The sequence below is a fragment of the Pseudopipra pipra genome, chromosome 3 (assembly GCF_036250125.1).
Source record: "Pseudopipra pipra isolate bDixPip1 chromosome 3, bDixPip1.hap1, whole genome shotgun sequence".
NCBI classification, from domain to species: Eukaryota; Metazoa; Chordata; class Aves; order Passeriformes; family Pipridae; genus Pseudopipra; species Pseudopipra pipra.
The window spans coordinates 30,542,432-30,568,650 of NC_087551.1; the positions used below are offsets into that span (position 1 = coordinate 30,542,432).

The following is a 26,219-nucleotide window of genomic DNA, read 5'->3' on the forward strand; positions in this document are numbered from 1 at the left end:
TGTTGATTTGAAAATGGTCATTTAATACCCCCTGTCTCCACTTCTGTCTTGTTCCTCTGAGCCTCTTCCTCTAACCTCTTCCATGAACTCCCTGAATTTGTTCTTGGGATTTTGCATGGTTTAACTCATTTTCTATGCTGTTGTGTCCTTTTTCTTTTTTTTACAAGTGGCTTCGTCTTGGAGCGTTTTCTTTCACTTCTTTCACTCTGCTTTTGGTTTCTACTGACACACATGTCACTCTACAGAGCCACATTGAGCTTTGCTGTTATTTCGCTGATGTTCTTTTTAATATCCCCATTTAAGACACACTGGATAAATTTCTTCAATAAATTCACCAATTTTTTTAGAATTTTAAATGGTTGTTAGTAAAATGCAAGGATGCCAAGGAATGTTCAAGTTGAACTCACGATACCAATTTTGTTTCCAGAAGCAGCCTGAAAGGTGACAAGGACTGACTTATTCAGAGACTGGTCTCTCTGCTGCCCTTGTTCCCCACCCAGGTTAGCTCAGTGTTCCTTTGAGCCTAATTTTAGCTGTAAGTGCGATGGAAACTCTGTGTGGAATGACTACAAAACTAGACCTGTATGGTTAATCTGAAGTACTTTAAAAGAGAAGTAAATCATCAGCAAAGATTCTCAACTCACATACAGACTAGTATCTATCTCTATACCAACAGTTCAAGTGATTACAAAGTGAGCTGTATGTGGTGAAACACTTTCTAAAGTTTGTATTCTGTAATAAAAATTTCACAATGTATTACGGTAGAGATACACTACAATAAATGTTTGCTGAAATGTGTTAACACGCTTTCAGAGATCTACAAGCAGAGTATTGTAGGATATGCTAAAAAGAAAGCCTTTTTCCCCAATCCTGAGAAATGCCTAAAAATAAAATTGTTTAAAAACAGCTTTTAGGAATCTCTTGTATGAAGAACCCATCTGCTTTTAATTGTCGTGAGTACCATATTACTTACCATAACTAGAAGAGGTAAAGAAAGTACTTAAACAGTCTTAGAGCGATGCTATGTAGACCCTGATTTTAAAGGTGACTCACTCTGGGCAGTGTATAGGCTGGTTGCTGCCTGCCCATGTTCTTCTGGGTAAAGCTGATTGATCAAATGAAAATGTGGTTGAGATGCTTCACATGGCAATTTATTTAAGCCTCCAAAGACACTCAAGCACAACTGTGTATTGACACAAGGAACTGTGTAATCTCTCCTCACCATGTACAATTACTTTGGAAAAGAAACATCTCGTACCTCTGGAATATCTGCAAAAATTAACATTTTTAATATGGATATTATGGCACCATATTTATTGTCATTGTAAAATCTTTAAAGTAGTGTAACGCCTTTGTTGATAAAAGTCTATGGCTTGTCGTTGCCATTTGTTTCAGTGGCCCTGAGTCCTGGGACTCTTTAGGAAGGGGGGGACAAAGCAGAGATCCACAGTGATGGCACCTTTGCTTACCCTGCTGTAGGATTAAGTTTTGGAGACTGAAGAAAATGTAAGGTGATTCAGTCATTTCCCTCTTCTCCAGCTCCTTACTTTTACTCTTTATTGCTCCATCCTGATTGTGAAACATCAGCTTAATGATAAAGGAGCTATTCATGCAAGGAGGTGCCCTCTCGACCCTCTGTCAGTATTCACATGAGCAAAGGTTTACCAACCCTGGGCCACGTCTTATTTACCAGGAAATCTTTTACTGGCCTGCTATGGTCATCAAAAAATTAAATGCTTCCCATTGATAAACATCAAGGCTGGTGAAAAGAAAGGGAAAAATTTGAAGATGAGTGAAAATGGTTACTTTCAAAACAGCAATAAAATGAAAAGAGAAACTGCTGGTTCTCTTTAGGGTAAACAGGCAAACATACTGAGTACGAGAACAAATAGTTGAGGTCTTTATTTGAAAAGCATACAAGACTCTAAACAGGCCTGAGAGAACTTTAGAAACCGAAATGTTTAGTCCTAAAGGCCAATGCTGTGAACAAACATTTGGAAGACTTTTAAGGATAGCTGCTGCTGGGATATACACGGCACATGGTTCATGTTAAAGGAAGTAACAGTTAAGTGGATTAATAATAGTTTCTCCCCTCTGTTTTTTAAAACCAAATTGTGCTATCCATTCACAAGTACCTTCAGGTACATTTACAGGATTTTGGTTTGTGTTTGAGTATGCTAAAGATTGCTTCTAGATTTGTATATTCTTGGAACTTGCTCGTTTTGTTATGAAAATAATAATCTCTGATTTTATTTTATTTTATGAAAAATAATCTCTGATTCTGAACATTGTTTCCCTCCTTGCTTTACTTTCAAGCTTCTACCTCAAGGTTTAAATCTGTGTGCAGTACTCTTGAGAGTGTCTGCAAACTGTAGTTTTCTTAAAAACTTGAACTATGTTTTAAATGCTCTTTGTTAGCCCAAATTTCAATACAGATGATGGCTTTTGCTTACACTTTGTATAGTGATTTTTTTCAATGTAAAGCTTATAGGGGCATATTTTTTGTAATCCCTCCCTTCCTCTCTTCGTCAGGAGATGCATAAATGAGATTCTAGACTTGAATTTATTGGTTTGATCTCTAGCTTCCTGATCCTTTCCATGGAGGGTATTGATTGTGGGGTAGATAAATAGGGGACTGAATTCATTAGCTGGAATGCCAGTTGACTTCCTCCTTTCAAGACTAAAGCTGAGCATCTGTCAGATAAGGACAAGTGACTGCCAATGGAATATCTTTAACTGCAAAGTTGTTAACAACTACATCTAATAGCTCTCATATAAAAACTTGACAGTGTAAGTTAAAGCTTGTGCCTGAGAAATAGCTATTGCTAGATTTTTTGAATTTATATCTTGAATTATGCATTCTCTAAGGTAAGCAGGGATGAACTGATATTAAAAGGTAGGACCACTGTCCACAGCCGACTAAGTTGTCTCAGAGTATGAGTTATGGATGTTGCCACTGCAGCATTAGGAGAAAAAAACTGAGGACAGGCAGCACAGAATCCCAGAATAAATTAGACTGGAAAAGACTTTTGAGATCAAGTCCAGCATTTGACCAAACACCACCATGTCAACCAGACCATGACACTAAGTGCCATATGCTGTCATTTCTTGAATGTCTTCAGGGATGGTGACTGCACTGCCTCCCTGGGCAGTCCTTTTCAATGCTTAACAACCCTTTCTGTGAAGAAATTCCTCCTGATGTCCAACTGCATTATCCCACAGCTTTTCTCTGTGCGTTTCTACACGTAAAATCATATGTAAGCAGGCATGCTTTTCTGTTGTGTTTTCTTTATTGTTTTTTTCCCTTTTTCCCTGTTTAACTATTAAATTGTTTGAACTTTCTTGGAAGATAGTTAAACAAAGCTGATAGTGCATGCACTGCAACTCTCTCTGCTGATGGAGCAATAGTAATCGATCAGAAGTTATCATTTTCCTGCTATGGGGCTTTTCCTTTTTCCTGTTACAGACTTAATCCTTGAGTGTTTCTAGTATGTTGTCCTTCTGTTACCTTAGAACTGAATGTTTGTGTTACCTTACCCGTTAAGTTCTGCTGCTAGGTGTGTTTTTTGGCATGCAAGCAGATTTGTCAGTTATCAAGAGCTTGTTGTCCTAAAATATCTTGGAACCCCTGCTTTGGTTCATACTGTATATGTGGTTATTGCAAGATACCTTCTGTAGCCAGTGAAGGTACAGTGTAATGATGACTTTGTATAGATTTCCTTTTTTTAAACAAATTGCTGTTTGTGCTATTAGTACTAATTAAACATAATTAGTTGATTTGCTTTTCTTTCAATGCTGCTGACTTTCACAACAATTGTATTCCTTGCTTGTACTGCAAGTAGATGTCAACATAGTAACATACAACCAGAAGCAAGCTGAGGACAAGTGGCAGTCAATAATCTGATCAGCTGGGGAGCAAAGGAGAATGCTTTTGCACTTTGGTGCTATGGACCTGTTGATGATAGTGCCTGTGATTCGCAGGGGTTTTATTTTGTCCTGGCTTCTGTGAGACCCCTAAAAATGTAGTTAAATTTCTTCATGGAGTATGTCTTCAGGTTTTGTTCACTCCAAAATGAGTACATGCCATAAACTGAGTCTGCTCTGTAATATGTAACAGCATGTGGTAACAGGACAGCTGGAAGAATTGCATTCTTCAGTTAAATTAAAAGGCCACTGTGGTCACACCTGAAGCATCTGCGGTGCTACAGACATCCTTAGAAGAGCCACACTTAAAGGCAGATTGAACCTTTAAAATTTAGCATGCAAGATGCACTCTGCATTTTTACTAGCTCTATCTCCTGAAGAGATGGTTTAGGCTTGAGGGTATAATTTTGTCTTATTTTATTTCCTGTCTTCGTTCTGATTAAGGTCCCTCATCAGCATTGCTGATTCGAGTATTACTAGATCTTTTCTTAAAGCACCAGGGAACTTCAGGCTGGTTGTTTGTTTCCTGTGTATGGTGGTGTTATTTTATCATATCTTTATATAAGAGTTCTTAGATTTTACTGTGTTAGTTATGTACTTACCAACATTTGAATTGTAGGCAGGAGAGATCCCTCCTAGGCATGCCTTGCCCTCGTAGCTCTACTTACAGTCAAATCAGTAAGGAAGTTATTTCTTTTTCTTTTTTTTCCCTGCATTGTGTTGTGTGAACTCGAGCGGATCACGGGCACTCTTAGGTGCAAAATAGCTTCTGAAATGTTTTAAAATCAAACCTCATACTCTGTTTTCTTAAAAGAAAGAAATGTAAGTGATAAAAAGGGAGTAGGAAATTAATAATAGGTTGTGTATCATAGCCTCTGTACCCTCTATTGAATCTGAAATCAATTTTCTTTTCTAACCACATGTGCATGTGTAGTGTTTCTTACGACGGGTCTATTTTTTCAACCCCTGTTGTGGGATCAGTAATCCTACAAAGTGGCTGATCTGTAGCAATATTTCTGCCTTAATGAAAAGGTAGACACGGATTGTGATTGAGCAAACTGGTAAATACTAAATTGACTTTGTTCTGTGCCGGCATCTTGCAAATATTGTGTAAGCAGGTTCCAACTGCTGAGAAACAAAACTATGTGCCTCTTTGAAGTTGCAGCAGGTGTCAAAATGTCCCAGTTGCACCTATCACAGGTCTCTGAACTCTGGTCCTTTTTAACTACAAAGATGACAGTTAACATTCATTTGGACTGCAAAGTAGATCATAAGATTGTCAAAACTGACAGTGAGTGATAGCTAATGGAACTTGAAGATAATTCTGCAAAGTGTTGTGAAGGTTTTGAGGTGGAAAGCACAGATATGATACAGTATTTTTGGTGGCTTGGCTGACCTATCACATTAATCAGGGATGACTTCGCTGTGTGACCTCCAAATGCTTGTATTGCTGCTCCTCTTTGCTACTCTCAACCCACTCCAAAGGAGTCAAAAAAGCTTTGAAGAATCATGTGTGATCCCTTGCTAGAGAAACAGCAGCTTAAGTATTTTAGTTCTCACCTGTGAGGGGAGTAAGGTTGATGAGTCTCCTCCAGATACCTTAGAAACAGGAGAGGTGTTTGGAGCCAAGCAACTGTGTAAAGAGAAGGGGTCCAACCAACTTACTGGTCATACTGACTTCTCCCTTGGCTTCTCCTTAATCAACAATTGCCTTGTTGGCACAAAGGTTTTTTAAGGGCATTGGAGTTTATGCTTCACTCTTTCTTATTTCTATTGGTGCACTCTGAAAGCTTTCCACCTGTGTCATTACTAATTTGCCCTTTTAAAATAATACTTGCATGTTTCTGATTTTTTTTTTCTTTTTTACAACTTTTCGGGTGGAAGGCAGGAAAGGGAGAGGAAGAGTGAAAACCTTTGAAGTTGATGCTATTGTAGCAGTAAACCCAGTCAGTTTTATTGTGTCTCTACATTATTTTTTACAGTAATGCTAGATTTTCAGGTAGCATCTTAACTGGAGTGTGACTGTAAGATAATTGCACTTTTCATGAAGTTGCTGCAAAGTCTGCAAGGTCCTAAAGCTCTCAACTTGATTAATGAAATGAGCATAGGTGTCTTTGTCTTAAACGGAAGCAAAATATAGTTCCCATTTTGAGAGTACCTTGGATTTATTTGCATGTGTTTTAATAATGCTTGTTCAGCTCTGCTACCATTAAACAGTTGGTTATTTGGACAGACATCCTCACAGCTGGCTGCTTCTTGTTTCCTAGTGGAGAAACACTGCAATAAAATAGTTTCACACCAGACATTGACTAGGTGCTTTCAGATGAATTTTGTGCATCTTAGGAAAACCATCTCACTTATTCGATGTAACTGCAGCTTTCCTGTGGTTTCGATGACTCCCTTAGCATCTTGTATGCTGAGCAGCTTTTTAAGCTTGAGGGTTCTCTACTTAGAAATGTGCAAGTGCTTTCTCTGTCTCAGCTTCTGAGAAGGTAATAGATGCCTGCTGAACAGTCAGAGAAGTCAGTTGCAGGAAATCCGGGCTAGGAAGGAAAAGTGTAACAAACAGAAGGCAGCAACTATAGTGCTTTTGCCAGCTGATCCCTCTTCCCTTTAATGCAGTGGCAAGAAGATGACAAAGTGGTTTGACTTTCATATGTCCTCAGGGATGGGACAGTTGAGAAGTGACAGGGCAAGAATTTGTTAATTACCTGCCACACTGTACACTGCTCTTTGCCTTCAGCTTGTCTCATGCTGTTGTTCAGAGGAGACTGTATGGGAAATGTCACAAATCTGGAAGTGTGCACGGTCTTAAAGTTGAAAGATTTTTCAGTTGACTAAGCTTACTTTTTCACTTATTCAAAACCCTTTCTACAGGATATACACAATTACTTGTTCACTGTTGGGTTTTGACCAGGAACTAAATGTGGTACGGGATGGAAAAGACTCTTGAAGAATTATTGAAGAAGTCTCTGCTCTGCTGTCCGTTGGTTGTTGGTTGGAAGCTCTTTTGGGAAGAAAGCCCATTCTGTGTATGTACTTAATAGTATAGTGCTGAGTATATTAAAATAGCAGAAGATTGTGTTCCAGTGGACATGGTTGTGTGAGTGGTTTTTATGTTATACTATTCCTGCAGAAATATGGTTTGTATGCTGACACAACTGTGTTTAAGAAATTTTTCAAAATTTCTTAATTAATTAAAATGTTTAAATTCATAGCCAGTTTGTAGCAGCAAACTAATGCTACTGCCAGTCTAATTCACCCCCCCCAGAAGAAGAAACAAGATAGACTAGGCAAGCTATGAGAGTGTCTAGATCAGACAGTTTCCTAGTGCACTTATCTTAGCTACTGATCGCACTTATTTCTAACCTGCAGTAACTGTTTCTCTGTTTGAAAACAATTGTTCAGAGCAGCCTCCACTCTTTACCCAGTCCTCCTCAAAGATCACTCGAGCTAATCTGGTGTTGAAGAGATTTATAGTAAGGAGCATAAAACATTTTGTTTCAGGTTAAGCCCTGGATAAAGCTGAATACATAGTAACAGAAATCTCAAAGCAAATAGCGTTTCTGTGGCAGATTTTTCCCTCTTGTTACACCTCTTAACATAAACCCATCACCTTGCTTTTCGTACAAAGCATCCTGTACATATTGACATTGGAAGCCTGCCTTGCCTTGCCTCACCTCCTCCTGCTGCCTGATGGAACGGTACAGGGAAAGAGACTAAGTGTGGTTGAGGTTCTGTAAAGTTTTTGGTTGATCCTGGAAACCTTGTTGTTTGTTTGGCTTACCAATATGAGTTAATAAAGGTACTACCTTAAAGAGTTAATAGCCAACAGTGTGTCTTTTTCTTGATCCTGTTCTGTAGTTCAAAATTCTACTTGATTAAAAATGTTGTTACAAGTAGTACTCTGTTCCACCCAAGTCTGATCACTTTCATTTTTTTGATTTAATGCTGTTGGGACAAATAAGATTTTTATTTGAGCATATGTAAGCTCATTGGATTGTCAGATAAGTAACAGTTGTTTCACCAGGACCTGCCTTTTTTTTTTTTACTTTCTTTTCCCTTAAGATAGGTTGTTAAATAGGAAATGAAATGTGTGATTCTACTAACACGCTTTGGCAGCAGCTTCTAGCTTGTCTTCAGAGGGGCAAGACCTTTAAAGTCATATTGAAATCCAGGGTAAAAGTGCTTGTGAAACCAAGAGTCTACAACATTTCCTAATGCCTAAGAAACAAACAGTTTTTAGATTGTTCTAAAACAGTGACTTTCTGTAAATTTCTTAATCTGGAGCGTATTTTAATGCATGACTATAAATGGGAGAGAGTGCAGTATGCTTCTTAATGCAATGTTACTTTATGCTGCTATTCATTCACTGAGTTGAAAAGCTTATTTGGGCCTCTGTAAGCAAAGCTGTCAAGCTTGGATCACCTGTGTTTTGACTTGTCCTAATTAACTATTCTTATACACTGAAAGCAGGGTAGGAGCAGGGGAAGCTTCATTTTAGACTCGGCTTCCTCATCTACTTCTCTACCTCATCTACAGAAGAGCAGTATCAATGCTCTTCTGTCCAACCCCCTCCATCTAGTAAATTCATCTCAATAAACTGTTTTTATTGACAATGGGATTGTTTTGGTTCCATCTAAATCTGCTTAAATCAATTGCAACTAAACTGAAATACCTTATTTTGGAAACTCAGTCTGCTGCATGGGTTACCCTCTGCTTATGCAATCGGTACCACCTCTGTTGCAAGAGTCTCATGCAAACACTGTCTGGTTTTAACCCTGCCTAACACAGGTCACCAGCTGGTGTGAGGGCTTGATTAAACTCTTGACTCTTCTGCTTCCACTTTCTTATCTCTGAAATGGGGGCAACAGCATTTTCCAAAGCCCTTTTAAAGGGGAGTTGGCTACATTAGTCACCGTGTATGTATTCAGATAGGAAGGAAGTCTAATCTGCTATTATAGATTATTCCAATGCCTTAATTTCAGCTGATGCAACATAAAAGTTATTGAAATACTTTTTCTTTTTCTCCATCCAAGGCAAAATGCGTTATAAGCATAAGACAGAAGTCCTTAAAATTAAGCTGTAGCTATGAAACAGTCTAATAGGTTTTATTTCTGAATGAGAATAATTGGAGGCTAATGAAAAGTTGGGACACTCAGCATCTGCAGAACAGCTGCAGTTCTCATGCAGCAGTAACCTTTAGTTAATTTGTCTTCAAAACATGTCTATGTGGAACTTGGGAAAGTGAAAAGGAAACGGTTCTATTATTATATTAATCAGAATAGCAAGGGAATGCTGAATATGCTTTTCATCAAAATAGTTTATTAACTAGTTCATAAAACTGGAATCTAGTCCTGAAATTAATAGGGGAAAAATCTATATCAACTTGAATTTTCTAGTCATGATCTGTCAAAAAGCCAGATGCCTCTTCAAAACGGTTGGTATTTACACCCATTGCACATAAATAGAAAGGAGAAATAAAGTTGAGCAGCATTAGTTGATTCAAGCAGAGGATCTGCAAGTATCATTAGTAGGTAAGCTTCAGCATTCAATTCTGCAATGAAAAAGTAGTTCCAGTTAACTTATTTGCTGAATTATGAGTTTAACTTATTATTTAACTCTGCAGAAAGCTACAAAAAGGAAATAACCTTGTTGATCTCTTTCCATTAATATCCCTCACATTGTTTGTCCTATGAATTATGACTTATAGGAAAATTAACTGTCCATGCTATACATCATACACAAGCATGGCTTAAACAGTGCATGCTGTAAAAATATTGACATGCCTCCAAGAGGTTAATTTCCCTACAGATTAGAACTTTTTTTCCAGAGGAAACAGTAACACCTATTTGTTCTGCAGAATAGAAATAGAGCTCAGATTTTTTAATGGACTCTTACCACATAAATCTGCTTGACTTTGTGTTTCATTCTAATAGAAGCTATTCCAAAACTTAGGGTGTTATTGCAGAATTAATTAATTCTCTCATCACAATAGTTTACCCCTACTCTTCTTTTTTTTACAAACGTGATCTTGGAGGTCATTAATCAAGCATGCTGTTAGCTAGGGTTGGTACAGAGGAAAAGCTTTAATCATTCAATTGTAATGGTTCAACTTGCCAAAACCCCTCAAAATTCATCATGTAGCAGCTTACAATTAACTGCTCAATTTCTGATCAAACAATAGCTTTAAGTTCTCTTAAGGGCCTGATTGCATGTATGATTTCACGATATAGAAATATTTCCAAAGACCTGACTACTCACAGTTTTTCTGTCAAGTCACGTGAGTAATGCTGGCTTGGCCTCAAACTTGCCTTAGTGAAGAAGAAGGGGCACGTGCTTGCAACCCTGTTTGGGCTGACCATCCTTCTGTGGCTTTATTCTTGAATTTACTGTGTGAAAAATGAAGTTTCAAACTTGGGGCATTCTTTTCAGGAAAGGTAGTTTGGGAAAGCAATGGGGAGTTTCCATGAGGATGGAGAAAAATGCAAAACACAGAACTTATTGCAGACCATGAAATCAATAAGCATTATCCAAATCACGTCTGGGCAGAGTACAGCAGGTTTCCACAAACACACATGTACGCAATGTGAGGACTTTTTAGAAAACACATATGTGTGTTTTGACTGAAAATGTCTCAAACTGCCTATTTTTAAAACACTGTTTTGTAAAATAGAGGCTTATGATAGAAAACTGTAAAGATAAGTGTAACTCTTGCTTTGCTTGTTACAAAACAAAAGAACAAGTGGTTTGGGTTGGAAGGATCCTTAAAGATCATCTAGTTCCAACCCCCCTGCCATGGACAGGGACACCTTCCACTACACCAGGTTGCTCAGATTAGTTCTGTTTCCATAGCTCTTATGTTATGTCTGTAGCTGTAGACATAACACCCATCTGTAAACCTTCAGTAGAATAGCACTTTGTACAAGTAAGGAGTGCAAATTATCATTACAAAATCACTAATCTTGACTTGTCCTTCTTTTAAATGAAGCCTTAAGATAATGCTTCACAAAGTCAGTAGGGAAATGTGTCCACTTTGTAGAACCACTCATTTACTCAGTAAAGGAAATTATATGTATCCTGTATTGCTCAAACCTTATTTAAAGACCTTTTTAAACTTGTTAAAAGTCTGTCAGGAAGAAATACAAATCAAGCTGGTGCTGCAAAAGTGTTGGTGTTCTATTTATCAGTAGAATTGTTTCTTTACCAGTAATCTGTTTTACTCTTTACCATTTATCTCTTGCATGCTCTGCATCATGTTCATTCTTGAGGAAGAGCTCCTCCATGTCTTTGAATAGAGCCACAGAAAATGGAGAAAAGTGTTTGCCCTTTCTCACTACATCTGTCTGAAGAACTCCTCTCTTACTAAGAGGATTTTACTGTAGGACAAAAGTACGCTTCCCAGTGCATTATAATAGTAATAAGAGTTTGAGATCCAAAATCTTACCTTTAACACCACATTGCAGAAATATTTACAGTAGTTAAACCAATCACTGTTTATCTGGATCTTGGTTTAGGCAGGGAGGTTCCATATACACTACCGTGCGGAATGCTTTGACTAACAATTGCTGCATAGTTAAGAACCTGATTTAATTTGCCTCTTAATTTCACTCATTTTTTTTTAATGTTTTGTTTATTCTTATACCAAACTGGGTTTTAGTTTAAATGACTTTTATTTGTGATCTGGCGCTCTAGTTTCTGATACAGTGCAAAAGAGAGCAATGCTATCTTCTCTCACTCTTTATTTATTTTTTCAGTATAAATTGCTTATCTTTCTTCTCTAAATAAAATTGATGACAAAACCTATATTGCTCTCAAGGGCAATGAAGCCCAGTTTCAAGATGCAGAAGTTCTGGAACTCTCCTCTTATTTCAGGTTAATTGAAGGAGAGATTGTGTTCATATCATAGACTGAAGTAGGAAATTAAAGAAACTAGATAACTTTAAACTGTATTTTGCTAGCCTGCTCTCGTCAAAGGATGTAGTTGAACTAAGTCAGATGGTTCTCTTCTATGGGCAGGCACTTTGTTGTTAAATCAACGGCAAGAATTTCCTGTAACCCTTTCCTGGAACTACTGTTTTTCTATTAATTTTCAGATATTGCAGAAGTTGGGAAGCTAGGAGGGTTAAGTTTGATCCCCACCCATTTGTTTGTCCCACAGGAGATAATCTGCTAGTTTTGTCAATGGGAATTATTTCCCAGGATATTTTCTACTGACTTTAAAGCTCTCAGCCTTTGCTCTCCATGCCAAGTACACCAAAAAAAAAGTGCACTTGCATCTTGAGAAGCATCATGTCCTCAGGAATGCTCTCTTGATAAGGTTTATTACTCAGCTGTATCTTTCCATGTAAAACTCAAACATAACAATACATTTTGTGAAGCCTGTGTTCACCTTGGAGGAAATGAAAACATGGTGGTGCTAGTGACTAGTGCTGATTGAGCAGGTAATCTTGCAGTACATTAATGCAATACTAAGACACTGTTTCTCTAGGTAGAAGCAACCCTAAGGACTTGCTGTAGCAAGTGATCAGCATTTACATCTATATGAATTACTAAAATGTTCAGCACATGAATGTCTGGTTTTAATTGGGAGGGCGTGGAGTGTGTGCAGGGGAAAGTGAGGGAGAAAAATATTCAATATATTGAATGCCGGCACTGTTGAATCCCCAAGATTTTTATCCTCAAGTTGTATGTATCCTGTTTCATCCTGCTCATGCTTTGTCTAATTTTGATCATCTTTCCAAGCAGGGAATAGCTGGCAGAATTATTTACCTTCTCTGTTTCCAAAAAATAATGTGGAATTAATTTGTCAGTAAACTCACCAATTGTTTCCACTGGACTGTGTCCTGAAGCCTCCATTCTCATAAATATTAGGCATAATTAAATTTTTATGAGTCTTTCAGGTTCAAGCAAGTATAAAGATGGTTCTTTACATCTCTTCTAAATTAATGATTTATTGCATGGCCTTCAGATAACAAGCTAAAACCAAGGTAGAGCATGTATTTTTCTAATTTGCATGTAAAAACCTTTCCCCTCTTCTTGTCTCTGTCTGATAAGACCTATTTCTGGATAATAAATTGAGATTGTGTTTGCAGAGTATGATTTGTGCTGCCCTGTATGGGTTAATTAACAGATTGCCTTTCTAAAGGATCACTTAGTCTGGTTAAATTATAATCAAAAAACAAGAAAACAGATGAGCACTTAAAAGCATGAAATTGCAAATGTTTCTGTCTGTGACAAATGTGTGTTCTCTGCCCTTATTCATTTTGCCAGCTAGGAAGCATATAGAGTAAGAGAACACAGAGGCAAGAAGATAGGCTTGTGCCTGTAGCGCTGTCTTTAGTGAGACTGTCCTTTCATGTTAAATCGTTTATTTCCTCTCTTCCTTGGGTTGTGAGTGACAGCAGTTATGGATTAATTAAGCTCAGTGCTTGGTCCCCGTTACAAATTTATCGTTTTTAGCATTGTTCCCACACACACATCGCAGTTGCAAAAGGGTGAAACAAAACTCAGGAGAAAAAAAACCTGAAATGCCCAGACTTAGATTTAAGATGTCATTCCGTTCCTTTCGAGACTCCGTCCACTGAAGAACTTTCTAAATTGTTTAACATGTGTGATTTGTGGTGTGTTAAAATAGTGATGCCAGAGAGAGGGTGAAAAAGTGCTATCATCACTGCTTGGGAGAAGACGGGGGACAACTCTTTTCCACTTGGTGTAACAGTTAAAAAGAAGGTCTCTTCTTCAAAGTCAGGACAGATTTTTAAGGCACTAGCCCAATAAAGATAGGGAGCTGTGACAGTATTTATTTACAATAGAATTCCATCCAAACACAAGTGGTTTTGAAAAAGTTCACCCACACACATTTTTGGAAGGTCATGGAGTCTGTACGCAGTAGTGCACTGTGGTGGGTTGACCCTGGCTGGGTGCCAGACACCCACCAAAGCTGCTCTATTGCTCCCCTCTGCAACTGGACAGGGGAGAGAAAATATAGCAAAATGTTCATGAGTTGAGATAAGGACAGGGAGAGATCACTTACTAAGTACCATCAAGGGCAAAACACGCTCAACTTGGGGATATTAATTAAATTTATTACTAGATGTTAAAAACACCTTCCCTCTACCGCTCCCTCCTTCCCAGGTTCTACCCCCTCCCCCCAGCGGTGCAGGGAGACAGGGAATGGGGGTTACGATCAGTTCATCTCGGATTGTTTTTGCTGCTGCTCAGGGAGAGGAGTTTTTCCCCTGCTCCAGCGTGGGGTCCCTCCTACGGGAGATAGTCCTGCACGAAATTCTCCAACATGAGTCCATCCCACAGGCAACAGTTCTTCATGACTGTTCCAGTTTGGGACAGTTTTCCACAGGGTGCAGTACTTCGAGCACAGCCTGCTCCAGTGTGGGGCCCCCACAGGGCCACAAATCCTACCAGGAAAGCTGCTGTAGCATGGGCTCCTCTCTCCATGGGTACTCTGGTCCCTGTCAGGATGCTGTTCCACCATAAGCTTCCCACAGGTTCACAGTCTCTTTTCATGCATCCACGTGCTCCGGCGTGGGGTCCTGCACAGGCTGCAGGTGGATCTCTGCTCTAGCACTGACTGCTATGAGCTGCAGGGGCACAGCTGCTTCACCATGGTCTGCATCATGAGCTGCAGGGGAACCTCTGGAGCACCTCCTCCTTCTCCTTGTCCACTGAATCTTGTATCTACATACTTGGTTCCTCTCACATATTTTCACTCCTTTCTTTTTTGGCCACAATTAGTTCTGTGCAATAACTTTTTTTCCCTTAAATATATTCTCACAAAGGCATTGCCACCATTGGCTCAGCCTTGGCCAGTGGGGGGTTCATCCTGGAGCTGTCTGGCATTGGATCTATCAGACATGGGGTAAGCTTCTGGCAGCTTCTCAAAGAAGCCACCACTGTAGCCCCACTCTTTACCAATACCTGTCCACACAAACCCAATACATACACTAACCCATAGCAAGGATGTTGTTGTTTAAATCCTTTTTGTGCATGTAGGTTATTCTGGGATTGGGTAGTGTGAATTTTAAAAAGAACAGCTAACCTAATAGAACTTCAGGTGCAAATAGGAATTCGTTGGCTTATCCAACAAAGTCTTTTGCAGAGATATCTTGGAGCTTATGTTGAGCAGTTCCAGTTTGCTTTGGGATATGTCAGTGTTCTTTCTCAATTCTGAGCACCTAAATAAACCTCAGATGAAGCCGCCTCAGAATTATACTAAATAGTGAATATTTTAAAGTGTAAAAGTGTCTGTGTATAGGATTAAGATGTGAATGTTTTCTAGGCCCTCTTCAAATTCAGTCATGTCCTTTGAAGGATGTACACATGATTTTCTTTACAGCACAGTAATGTATTATTTAGTCAAGAGTATTTTCCATCTGCTGAAGACCACTTCTGTGTATCTCTGTGTTTGGTAGTATCATCTTAAGTGTGTTTGGTGCTGTGATCTTCAGGTGTTCTTACTAGACAGCCTGTTCTGTGCTGGCTAATCAGTAAATTAAAAAGGATCTGGAGCTCTAATCTACAGTTTTCTTCATAGCATGTACTTAATTACTTTCATTGGAATCTGGTTTCAAAGTCCAGTTTCCCATTCTGTGATTTCTCCATCTAATAAAACTAATAAGGCTACTTAAAAAAAAAAAAAGTGCTGGGCACATCGAAGTCTAGGAACAGGAATTTCCCCATTACTTAAAAAAAATAATTGAGAAATCAAGACCAAGAAACACGTAAAAATCCCTTATTGGATTATTGGGAATTTTTTACAACCCTGATTGCTGTGTTCTAAATTAACAGCCACAAATGATGTCTGGTTTTCTGTCCTGTTATATCACAAAACTATGCAAAGTGAAAACCAGGCATGTATTTACATGCATTCCTTAAATATCAGGGTTAGATGCAGGGACAGATTTGTATGAAGTGGCATGTGCTGGAGGCTCAATTAGGTAAGAAAAATTAGGTTAGGTGGAGGTCCAAGTTGCTTGCAGACCAAAGTGAAGCATAATGAAGGGGAAGCAATAGAGTGCCTTGGTTCTGTAATTCATTTATGCATTGAGAAGCACTGTTGCATGAAGAGAATGAAACACTAAGAAGTTGGATGGGTAAATGAAGAACCAGCAAGATTAGCTAAGCTTTCTCTGCAGAGCAAGTTCAGTCTTGTTTTATAATCTTTTGGATAAACAGTGCATTTGACCTCTACATATACCTTTCTTATTTTGCATGCTATAAGATACTAGTGGATCATTTAAAGTCACTTTTAGCAAATTTAAATAACTTTTATAATTCCTTGATTAAAAAAAAACCCAACCAAACAAGAAACACTGGTATGTTGAAGCAGTTAAAAAAAAGAGTAAGGGAGACCTTCTTTAAGTTCTCCTTTTTCCAAAGACTGTGGAAAAGTGACAAGATAACATTCTATTTGCTGTATCAGTAGGAACCATCTCATTCTGGATTAAATCTTGCTATTGCTGGAAAAAACATCCCATGATGTATGTGAATCCTTATTTTGCCAAGACTTTCTTTCCCCAAGTGGGAATTTTCAAAAGTTTGTTCTTTGATAGGAACTGTGTTTTGAGACTAAACTATTGATTGAAAAATGCAAAATATGTATTTACTTGCTATAGCAGTTGCACTGCATTTATAAAGTGGTTGGTTATGACAGCAAGGGGAAAACTTGTACCCTACTATTTGTAGTTGATCTATGTAGGAATGTAAACACAGGGACTAACACTTGCTTTCCAGGGTTTGTTTTTAATTTTTCTATTTCAATTCAAAGATAAGGGAGAAGGAATCATGTATACTCATATTGATCTTCAGCTTTTTGGGTAATCTTCATGTATGCTTTTGGTTATGTTTGTTATTTACATCTGTCAACACCAAACATGAAGCTTGGGGAGTTTTTATTCTTTTAGAAGTGAAAGTTAACGTTATTCCCTCAATTACCACTTCTTATTTTTTACTTCAGTTTCAACTTTGGCCCTGTAGTGGGTGGCTACTAGCCATGACCCCATTGTGCTGTTAGAAATAAGCTGTTTCTGCCTAGGATTTTGTTTGTTAAAACAGACTATACACAAGTTCTAAGATTATCAAGTCTTGAAGAACCTAACAACTCTTAGTATAGGCCAGCTGGGGATTCACTTGATCTGGAATCAGACTTATGTAGTCAACTGCTGTCCTCCTCACTTAATGTGGATTTTATTAATTCCCTCCATCCTTCTGTAATGCAGGTGCTGCTGACTCATATCCTGCACCTCTTGCCCCAACCACCTTCCAACTCAACTCTCCGCGTAGGTCAGTAAAGGACAGTAAAACTTTCACAGGTTAGCAAGACACAAGGGTGTTGCCTGTCAGACCGAGACAATGTGGTTCACTTGTCTTATTTTTCTTTCTCAAAAAAGGTCGCAAACCATTCCCCAGAGAAGCGGAGTAGGAAATCCAGGACTCAGCTAAAAGACTTCTTTTTACATCTGGCATGGTTCTTGTCCTGAAAAACATGAAATTCTGGCTGTGAACACAGATAATGCTGAGAGGGAAATGAAAGGTCAGCTATCCTAAGTCCTGCTGGTTTACATAGTCCTGTAGACTGTCAAGTGGCTGAGGCAGCCTCAAAGGCTTGTTCTCTTGGCCCTGTGTGCTGGCCCTGGTCATATGCCAGTGTGATTCAGTCAACTGGGAACTCCTGAGTCCAAGTGAGCAGTCAGGATAAGTCTATCATTACACTAGAGATGGGAGTGAAAAAGATGGCAGGAACCAGAAATGTGTGCTTTTCTGGTGACTGAGCTGATTGGTAGGGGAGGATAGTTACTAGCATGGTTTCCTGAGAACTCTTGCCTTGAGCAGATTACATACTAAATGTGCCAGGTGACAAGGGGCTGGCAAAAGAATGCGAGTCCAAATAGGGTGCTGCTGTTTTGTATTGTGGATTCTGGGGGGTTTTATATTCTAATCCCTAAAGATTTTTCTTTTTTCCTCTCCAAGGAGCGATAAGCTTCTATTTCTCTGTGCACAGACACGTGTATAGCAGCCATCCTAAAGATGACATTGGACTAGCTGATCTTTCTGCTGCCTTGATGAAATCATTTAACCGTTATGTGTATTCTCTTGACTTCCTGCAACTCTGCCACGTTGTGTTTCTGGCTACCAAAGTGAGCATCGTGGCATAGCAAGGTTTTCTTAGCAATACTGCATCTGTCTTTGGAATTTAGGTTGAGAAAAAAGGCTTTGAAGAACTCAAACAGGAAATTTTAATAGAACATTACACATATAGACCTCATATATCTTGACATGAAAAGTAATTGGGGGGAAAAAGTTTTTTACTCATTGGTAAAATCATTAGTTGCATAGTTGGCTTTGCTTTCCCCTTCCTTACTCAAACTCCAAGCTGCCAAGATATTTCAAGGAGGAAAATACATTCTCTGATGGGGAGTATCTTCCATTCAGCTGGGACATGTCGTGGTGCAGAGTGAAAGCCAGTTGCCTTCCATATCTGTGTTTTTTGTTTGTTTGTTTTCTCTTTCTCTGACTACAACTCAAAACAATAGATTATGGCATTTAGTATTATATTAAATATATAATTTGTTACTTAACAACTAGACATACAAACTTTACTCTATAGATGAGCTATGACGACTGTCAGGCAGGATTAATATATTCCTAGTTTGACTGAATCTATTACTTGATCTAGCTATAAAGTACTAATAAATTCAGACTTTGCCTGTGGAGCAAAGGAGCTTCTGCTCCTTTGAATATGCGAGCAGACGTCAAAGTGCAATATGCCAACAGGGCAGGAAATTTCTGGCCGTGGCCACTGTGCTGCATGTCTGCATAATGAGTCTGAGAAAGTTGTTCTGTCAGTCGAACTGTGACCACCCACTGACAGTTTTCCTTCAAAAGGGGTACTGATTGAGGGGATTTCTTTTCTCTTTTTGTGTATGTAATCAATCCTGAAACAATATATTATCTAGGTAAGCGGAACTTTTTAATGTGTCTCTGACCTGGCAGTCTTAACATGTGACTCAAGTTTTTTATTACTGGAAAGATAAGTATTAGCAATTAAAATGTTTTGATTGCATTTAAAAATATGATCATTATAAACAGCTAACTGCTACTGTAACTTCAGGCTGGAGCCAAAAGAACTAGGAACTTGTCCATGTGGGACAAGTAAAAGGCTGTGCAATTTGCATGGCATGGATTTTAATTGTTTATGTATTTTTAAATAACATAAACTGTTCATACAACTGCTTGTACCACTTCACCTATCTGTTTTGCCCTGCTGCTACTAGATTTGGTTAAAACTGAAATCTGCTTAAAGATGAACAGCAGTATATGACTTTCATCTGATAGTATAAATTTAAACTTTTTTACCCTGGACAATTTTATTATGATTGGCTAAGTTGTCAGTATTGTATGTACCCGTGATTAGATAACTACTGCCTGGTTTCTTCAAACTGTAGAAAAGATATAGGTGTTAATGTGAAAAGAGATTGCTGCTGAAGTTTTTATTCCTTACAGGAAAGTCTCTAAAGGACTTGGTAGATTTGCAATTCTCAGTGGTTTTCTGCACATTAAATCTTTACATTCTTGATAAAAAAACTTGAAAAAGAAGCAAAATTACTCTATGTTATTTCAGAGTCAGAATTGAGGACAAAGCCTAGGAGTTCTGACAGGATGCATCAGTTATTGCTTTAATGGACTCTGCTTTTGGATGTAGCAGCCAACTGTGATTGTCCATTACATGGTAATCTTATTGAGGGTAGAATGAAAGCCACTGGTTCTGATTTCAGGCTTAATAGTTCAATTACATCTCCTTTCTTTACAGAGAAACAGCATTTCAAACGAGAATTGTTCATACCACTGGGAGAATCTTAAAACTGCCATTAGACTTATATGTAAGATCTTTAGGGAATGCTTTGAACAACATGGGAGGCTTTAGCCTCTTCAAAAGATACCTGTCACTGAACAATATCTGGTTGTTCTTCCTAACAGGGTGCCTGTAGGGCAGGATCTGTTGCTCTAGTTTATATAGAACCTGTTTATTGTCTCATGTCTTTAGTCTGGTATATCTGTCTGGCCATATGTATCCCAAAGTCCTTTGTCTTTCCTATTGTTTATTGTTATCAGACCCAGCTATTCCTTACTAAAACATCAAAGATTTCATGCCAAATATTAAATTATTCCTACTTGTTATGCAAAACCTGTATCACAGCTTTCTTGCACTCCTTAACTCTTAGGATAAAATCACTAATGGTGTGTGACCTATATGAATCAAGGCTTCTCCTTGCTATTTTCAAATTTGTTTTTAAGAACTTTTCAGCTCTATTGTTACTCATACAGAGGGGATTCAAATGGCATGTGCCCACAGCATCTGAGGTAAATTCTTCTCCTTTGCTCAAGGTAGAGGGGATTTAACAACTATTTCTTGTGAATTTGATCATCAGAGGGTTGATAAAAAAGTCACCAAACCCAGGAAACACAAGGCTTTATTGGAGCAGTGCCTGGAGGTTGTAGTGGGGAAGTACCTTGCAAATGGAGCATATTGTCTGCTTGATTATATTCAAATTACGTCCCCTTTTCTACTTGTGTTAATGTAATCAGAAGATGTAGTTGTTTCATATGTGTTAAATCTCTATCTGCGATTACAAGTCTGTTTAACTTTCAACCGTAACACCAGAGTCTCTAGAACTTTTTACCCTTCTTCCTTTGCCAAAATGCAGAATTGAAGTAGTGGGGAGTGAGGGAGAAGAGTGGGTTTAATTCCTGTGAGGCGAAAGTCATTTAACAGAAAGTCCTGCCTTTATCAGTATGAGCTTTCATGAGGTGAGATCTAAAGTTATGTATAAATTCTGAATTAGTAAACTATTTTCAACTTTTGCATTTGGGCATGCTTGAGAAGATTTGCCAAGCAAAAAAACCCATGTTTGTTGTTCCGTTTTATAGTGTCCACTCACATTGTTTGTTGGAGCCAAAATATTTAATTATTTCAGTATGGGCAAAAGTTATGCTGCTTGGAAAGCAGCTATGTACTTCCCACTGCACCAAAGCTAACTATGCATGTTCTGTGACCATCTTTGTTCCTCCGGCTGGGATGCATGTAGCGCATTGAGGCTTATTGCAGGCATAAAGTAATTTAAAAGACTGGACTATAGGTCATAGATAATTGTGTGCTAATAGCCGATAGCTGCATGTAAATAGGGATAGGAAGACGGTGGCAGCTTTGTCTGGAGAATTATCTGTGTTTCTCTATACAAAGAGTTTGTATAACTTGGAGAGCTGTCCATCTCTCCCCCAAAATGTTAGCTGCCTGGGTGTGCAGGGTCGCTGAGTGCTGCTCAGTCCAGCAGCTTCTTCCCCTCAGATCTGGGCCCCCTTCACACCTCCAGACCTCAGATGCTGGCAGATTTTAACACAACTGTGTGTACTGGGAAACTGAGCTCATTAGATCAGACCGAAGGTGGAGTAATGCGGTGAGATAATGGCCCTGTGACAATGGAAACAGATACTTCACTGTGTCTCTTATGAGATCAGTTGCTCTGTGAGAAAACAACAACTGAAAAAAAAACCAAAAAATCCAACTGCGCTTACGGAATGGAAAATGACTGGAGAACTGGTGTTTCGTATAATGTTTAGGCAGTGGAAGAAGTCAAGCCATCTTTTCGAGGATAATAGGTAACAGATTGTGTTTGTGAGGTATTTTGGATGTCATTTGGGACTTTTAGGAAGTTCATCTGCAGACCATAGCAGAAATGAGTGATGTTACTTTAATTGGTCTCTATTCAGATGAACTCTTGTGACCAATGTAACTGCACAAGTTTTTTTTTTTTTTTGGAAGGGGGGTGGCATTTTATGTTTAGTTGCCTGCTCTCAACTTGCCTGTTTTAGAGCTAGTTCTCATTTGTACTCCACTTTATGATAAATGAGTGCCTTGGTGAGAACTCTGTCCTTTTCTATCCCGAGCCTGTAGGCTTTGGAAAGACGCTGTATGTACTTTGAGTTTGCCTTTGCCAGGAGAAAAAAAATGTAGTTCTGTACCGTCGTTCACTTTCAATGCTTCTCCTTTTATCTTCTATAACAGCTTGTGTTTTGAAAGTGCATTTTTAATTACATTGTTTGCATCTTGTATATGCACAATACATTCATTCGAGGGTATTTTTCTTACAGTAGGAGGATGGTGATATGTAATACGTCTGAAGAATAATTAAAACCTGTGTTAACTTGTGTATGTTTTCAGCAGTGATTGAACTTTGTTTTGAATCTCTGCTGGGTCCAAGATCAGATCTTAATCAAGTCGAAAGGAAGGAAGGGGTGAGGGGGAAGGAAGAGCTGGTTGTAGTTACATCTGTAAGTTCTTGCCAGTTTAAGATAAATGTCACCTGTCATGTTTGGTTTTTTTTTTCAAGTACATTGCCTCCAATTTTTTAGGTGTTTGCTCAAGATAGTTTTTGTGTATAACACTTACTGAGAGAGAAACAGGGAAAGTGCGATAATGTTATGAATCAACATTTGGAGGTATCTTCACCCCTCGTGTGTAGGGATGGAGCCTCAGAGTTCTGTTCAGTGTTTACACTGAAGGGAAAAAAGCAGAGTAACCCGGGAAGGCTTTAACTGCATCATTATGTGGCAGAGTAAAGATTTAAATAACTGGAGATTTCCAGGAGAGAATATGGTAAATCGTTTCTTTTCTTTTACCTCGGAGAGGTAGAAATGCATGCCAGAATCGTCCAGATGCATGGTTTGAATCTGAAACTTTCACTTTCTGCACTAAATAGTAATTGCTTTTTTAGCAATTCGTTTTCTACTGTTTAGTTTTAGAAAAGGGGGGGAAGCTGGTTCTTCCAAGTCCCTTCCTACAAAAGGTGAAGGCGGTTAAGCATTCTTGAGCACCTGAAGACCCGAGCAGCTGTTAAAAAATTGACTTGCAGAACCTGTGGAAATGCTAATGACCTCACTTACTTCCCAGAAACATTAACGAGTGCTTTGCATTCATCATGGCAAATGTACTATATTCAAACTTGAGATGAGAAAAGGGCTGATTCAAGGGCAGTGATTGGAATCCTATTGCATAATATGCTTTGAGAAGGTGTTAATTTCTCTGTCTTTGAAAAGTACGGTTTTACTGTTGGCTTGTAGATGGTTTGACTTTGCCAGAGACAGCAGGTGAATTAACATGAATCGCACTAGCTTCGCCAAGGATTCTCTGATATCCTGCTCATACCCAGGTCAAGCTGAGGCATGTAACAGATGTTTTGAAATGGATAGTAGTTCTGAAGATGTCCCTAAAATTAAACCAAATTCAAGATCTGCACTGGAGGTTAAATGCTAGTTCAGTTTGGAAGAGTATATTTGGTCTCTGGAAGACATCCATTTGGTTTAATCTTATAAATCAAGTAAAAGTTTATTTAATTAAAACTCCCTATTTAAATGTCAGAGCACTTGCATTACTTTTTCTTGTGTGAAGCAAGTTTTTAGTATTTCATAAAATTATTTTTAGTGAATATACTAGGCTTGCCTTCACAAAAAACTTGATTATTTTTCAAAGTATGAACAAAGGGTGAAAACCTGAGAGGGACAAACATTTCTTTTTTAGGCTGCCAGCATTTTCCAAGATTGACTGTAAACTGTTTCCTTACAGATTGTGTCAGATGCTGCTGGAGAGGGTGTTGCCATCACTGGGAACAATACTTTCAACAACTGGAATTGGCCTAACGCTGTGATCTTTGCTGCTACTGTAATCACTACAATCGGTACGTATTTACCATGTCAACTTTCCTAACTGTTGCCTTAAGTACAGGTTCACCTGCAGATTCATAGAAGGTAAAAATGAGGTTTTTGACACTCTCTCCATAGGCATACAGAAAAGTGTGCCTTTCCAATAAGTAAGGAATTTAAGGTGCTGTTGGGGGTGACTGGTGTCATTCCAGTTCCATTGATTCATGCACTCAAAGTTCCAAATCATAAAATCCCAAAACAAAAGCATAACAAAGCATTCCATTAAACTAATGCCTAAAGCAAGTGCATATGAGGTTTTTGTACAGCACTCCTGTTACACAGATGAATCCTCTGAAGCTACTGGATTATCAGTGTTCCTGGCTTGCAGAACAATCCAGACTTTTTAACCATCTCTTAAAAGAAGGTGAAGCAGAACAACTACTGTCTTTTAAATATCACTATTGATTTGTGCTTGTAAAACCCTCTGCACTGAAAGAATTCTTTCTTGCTACACCTATAAAAAAAAAAAAAAAGAGGAATGCAAAATAGCCAGACAAGGCTAGATGTATACACACATAGAAGTCTTACTGTTAAATCATATGCAGTACTGTAGTTTTCTTTATTATTTGAAACTCACAATACCCCCCTTATAATATAACTTATGACAAAACGTTGAAGAATAACACACTATGCTCTGGCAGAAGTTCAGAAAATATGCTGCTGATTTTAGAGCCTGAGTCTGTAATGCCCTGTTGGGTTCTGTGACCAGCAAAGAACTAAATTCAGTTGACATACCTTGCACTTCCTTGCTTTGCACTTAACTCACAAGCTCTTCCCCTGCCAAGGCACCAGGTGGTCACAAGTTAAATGTAAAGTGGATCTTTCACATGGAAGCTAGCTACAGACTGAATTTTGAATTTTTAGTCTATAAAATTGAATCAATCAAGTTTTTAACAGTGCTGCTTAAGGTTGGGGGATCATATTAGAAGTTTTAAGGTGAGGTTTATTTCATATTTATTCCATCTTGTCAAGAAAATGATGCACAAAATCTAGGAAACGCTTGAAGTGCAGTAACCCTCTCAGCTTGCATTAATGGAATATATGTTTGCTAGAGTAGAACTGGAAGGCATCTAGACTCAGAAGATCAGCATCTGGAGTAAACTAAACATCTTATAGGTGAAATAAGGAGTGTCTGATACAGCAGGAGCCCAAATAATGTTTTGTGCTTAGGTAGAATTGCCTTGAATTCTCTTCAACAAGAACAGACGGAGCACATACTTATCTCTTTTAGGTTATGGAAATGTTTCTCCAAAGACACCCTCTGGGCGTCTCTTCTGCATATTTTATGGGCTTTTTGGAGTTCCTCTCTGCTTGACGTGGATCAGTGCTCTGGGGAAGTTCTTTGGAGGACGTGCCAAGAGGCTGGGCCAGTTTCTGACGAAAAGAGGAGTGAGCCTGGTAAAGCTCTTAGTTGTTTACTCTTGAACTATGTGTTTTTGATGCATGAATTAAGCTTACATTTCTTAAGTTACCTGCTCATCTTGCAAATGAACACTTGCACAAATATGAATTTTCCCAAATGGTGTTGAATAGAAATAACTGAAAGGGGGGTTGGGTCTGATGAGTTAGTTTTGCAAGAAGTTTTAGCAAATGAAGTCTCATAGAAACCTTTAGTACTAACTAAATGTATCTCCTTACATTAGAAACCTTTAGGACAAATGTAGGTGAGGCTTCATTTCACAGACATTTCAATCAAGCCCCTTGGGCACAGAAATAAGCTGTCCTGCTTTGTTCCCACCTGCCTGTATGCTAGCATGAGTACTTCCTGCTGTGCAGTGAATCAACTGGAAAATAACACTTTCGTTCTGAGTTACTGGCCTGTGGGTTTTTTGTTTGTGGCATTTTGTTGGGTTTTTTTTGGTGGAGGTTTGTTTGGTTTTTTTTTCCTCTCCCTCCTGCATTCTGAGTGAGTTCCCAGTTCTAACTTTATGCAGAAATGGGAGGCAATGCAGGGACATAGTGCCTGGAGGACAGTGGGACTGATTTGGGTCCTGGGTTTAGGAACAGAGCAAGAACTGAGAGGCAAGTACAAGAAACAGTAGTGAAATGCATGTGTACATGCAGGTTTGTACAGAAGTTGCATGAGTGGCAAAGGGAAGGACGCAGAAGTAGGAGAGAAGCATCTTAAAAACATTTCTGATCTTCTATATTCAAATGAATAAAAGGAAAGTTAGAGGTATTGACTGCTTTTTAGACTAGAGCACTATGTCCTAGAGCACTATGTCCATATGCCATGCCTGTTTATAAAACATCAGGGACTCCTTAAACTTTCCATGAGTGTGAAAGAAAGCTATGAGGAAATAATCCTTTTTGAGCAAGTAGTTGTAAGAATAGGGAGTTCTGCCTGAAGGAAAAAAAAAAAAGAAGGTGTATTTACTTCAGTCACTTTTAGTGACTTTTAATTATGGTAGCTAAATGGTTAGCACAAAAATCTGAAATGTCTGGTACTGTCAGATAATTCTTGGTGCCAGAGATGGGAAAAGAAAATTTTGAGATCTTTCACTGACTTTTTTTCTCTT

The 26,219-nt window shown here is 38.6% G+C and overlaps 1 protein-coding gene across 2 annotated transcripts in view; it reads left to right on the plus strand.

Annotated features, from left to right (window-relative positions):
• Positions 1–26,219, plus strand: part of KCNK5 (potassium two pore domain channel subfamily K member 5) — a 575,865-nt gene that overhangs the window by 2,615 nt on the left and 547,031 nt on the right. For both annotated transcript variants that reach the window (XR_010429610.1, XM_064651059.1), the window contains exons 2-3: positions 23,564–23,675; positions 24,932–25,098. Coding sequence is in view for 1 of the 2 variants with exons in the window: in XM_064651059.1 (XP_064507129.1) it covers positions 23,564–23,675; positions 24,932–25,098 (279 nt within the window). In the remaining variant the exon portion in view is untranslated. The remainder of the gene's footprint in view (positions 1–23,563; positions 23,676–24,931; positions 25,099–26,219) is intronic.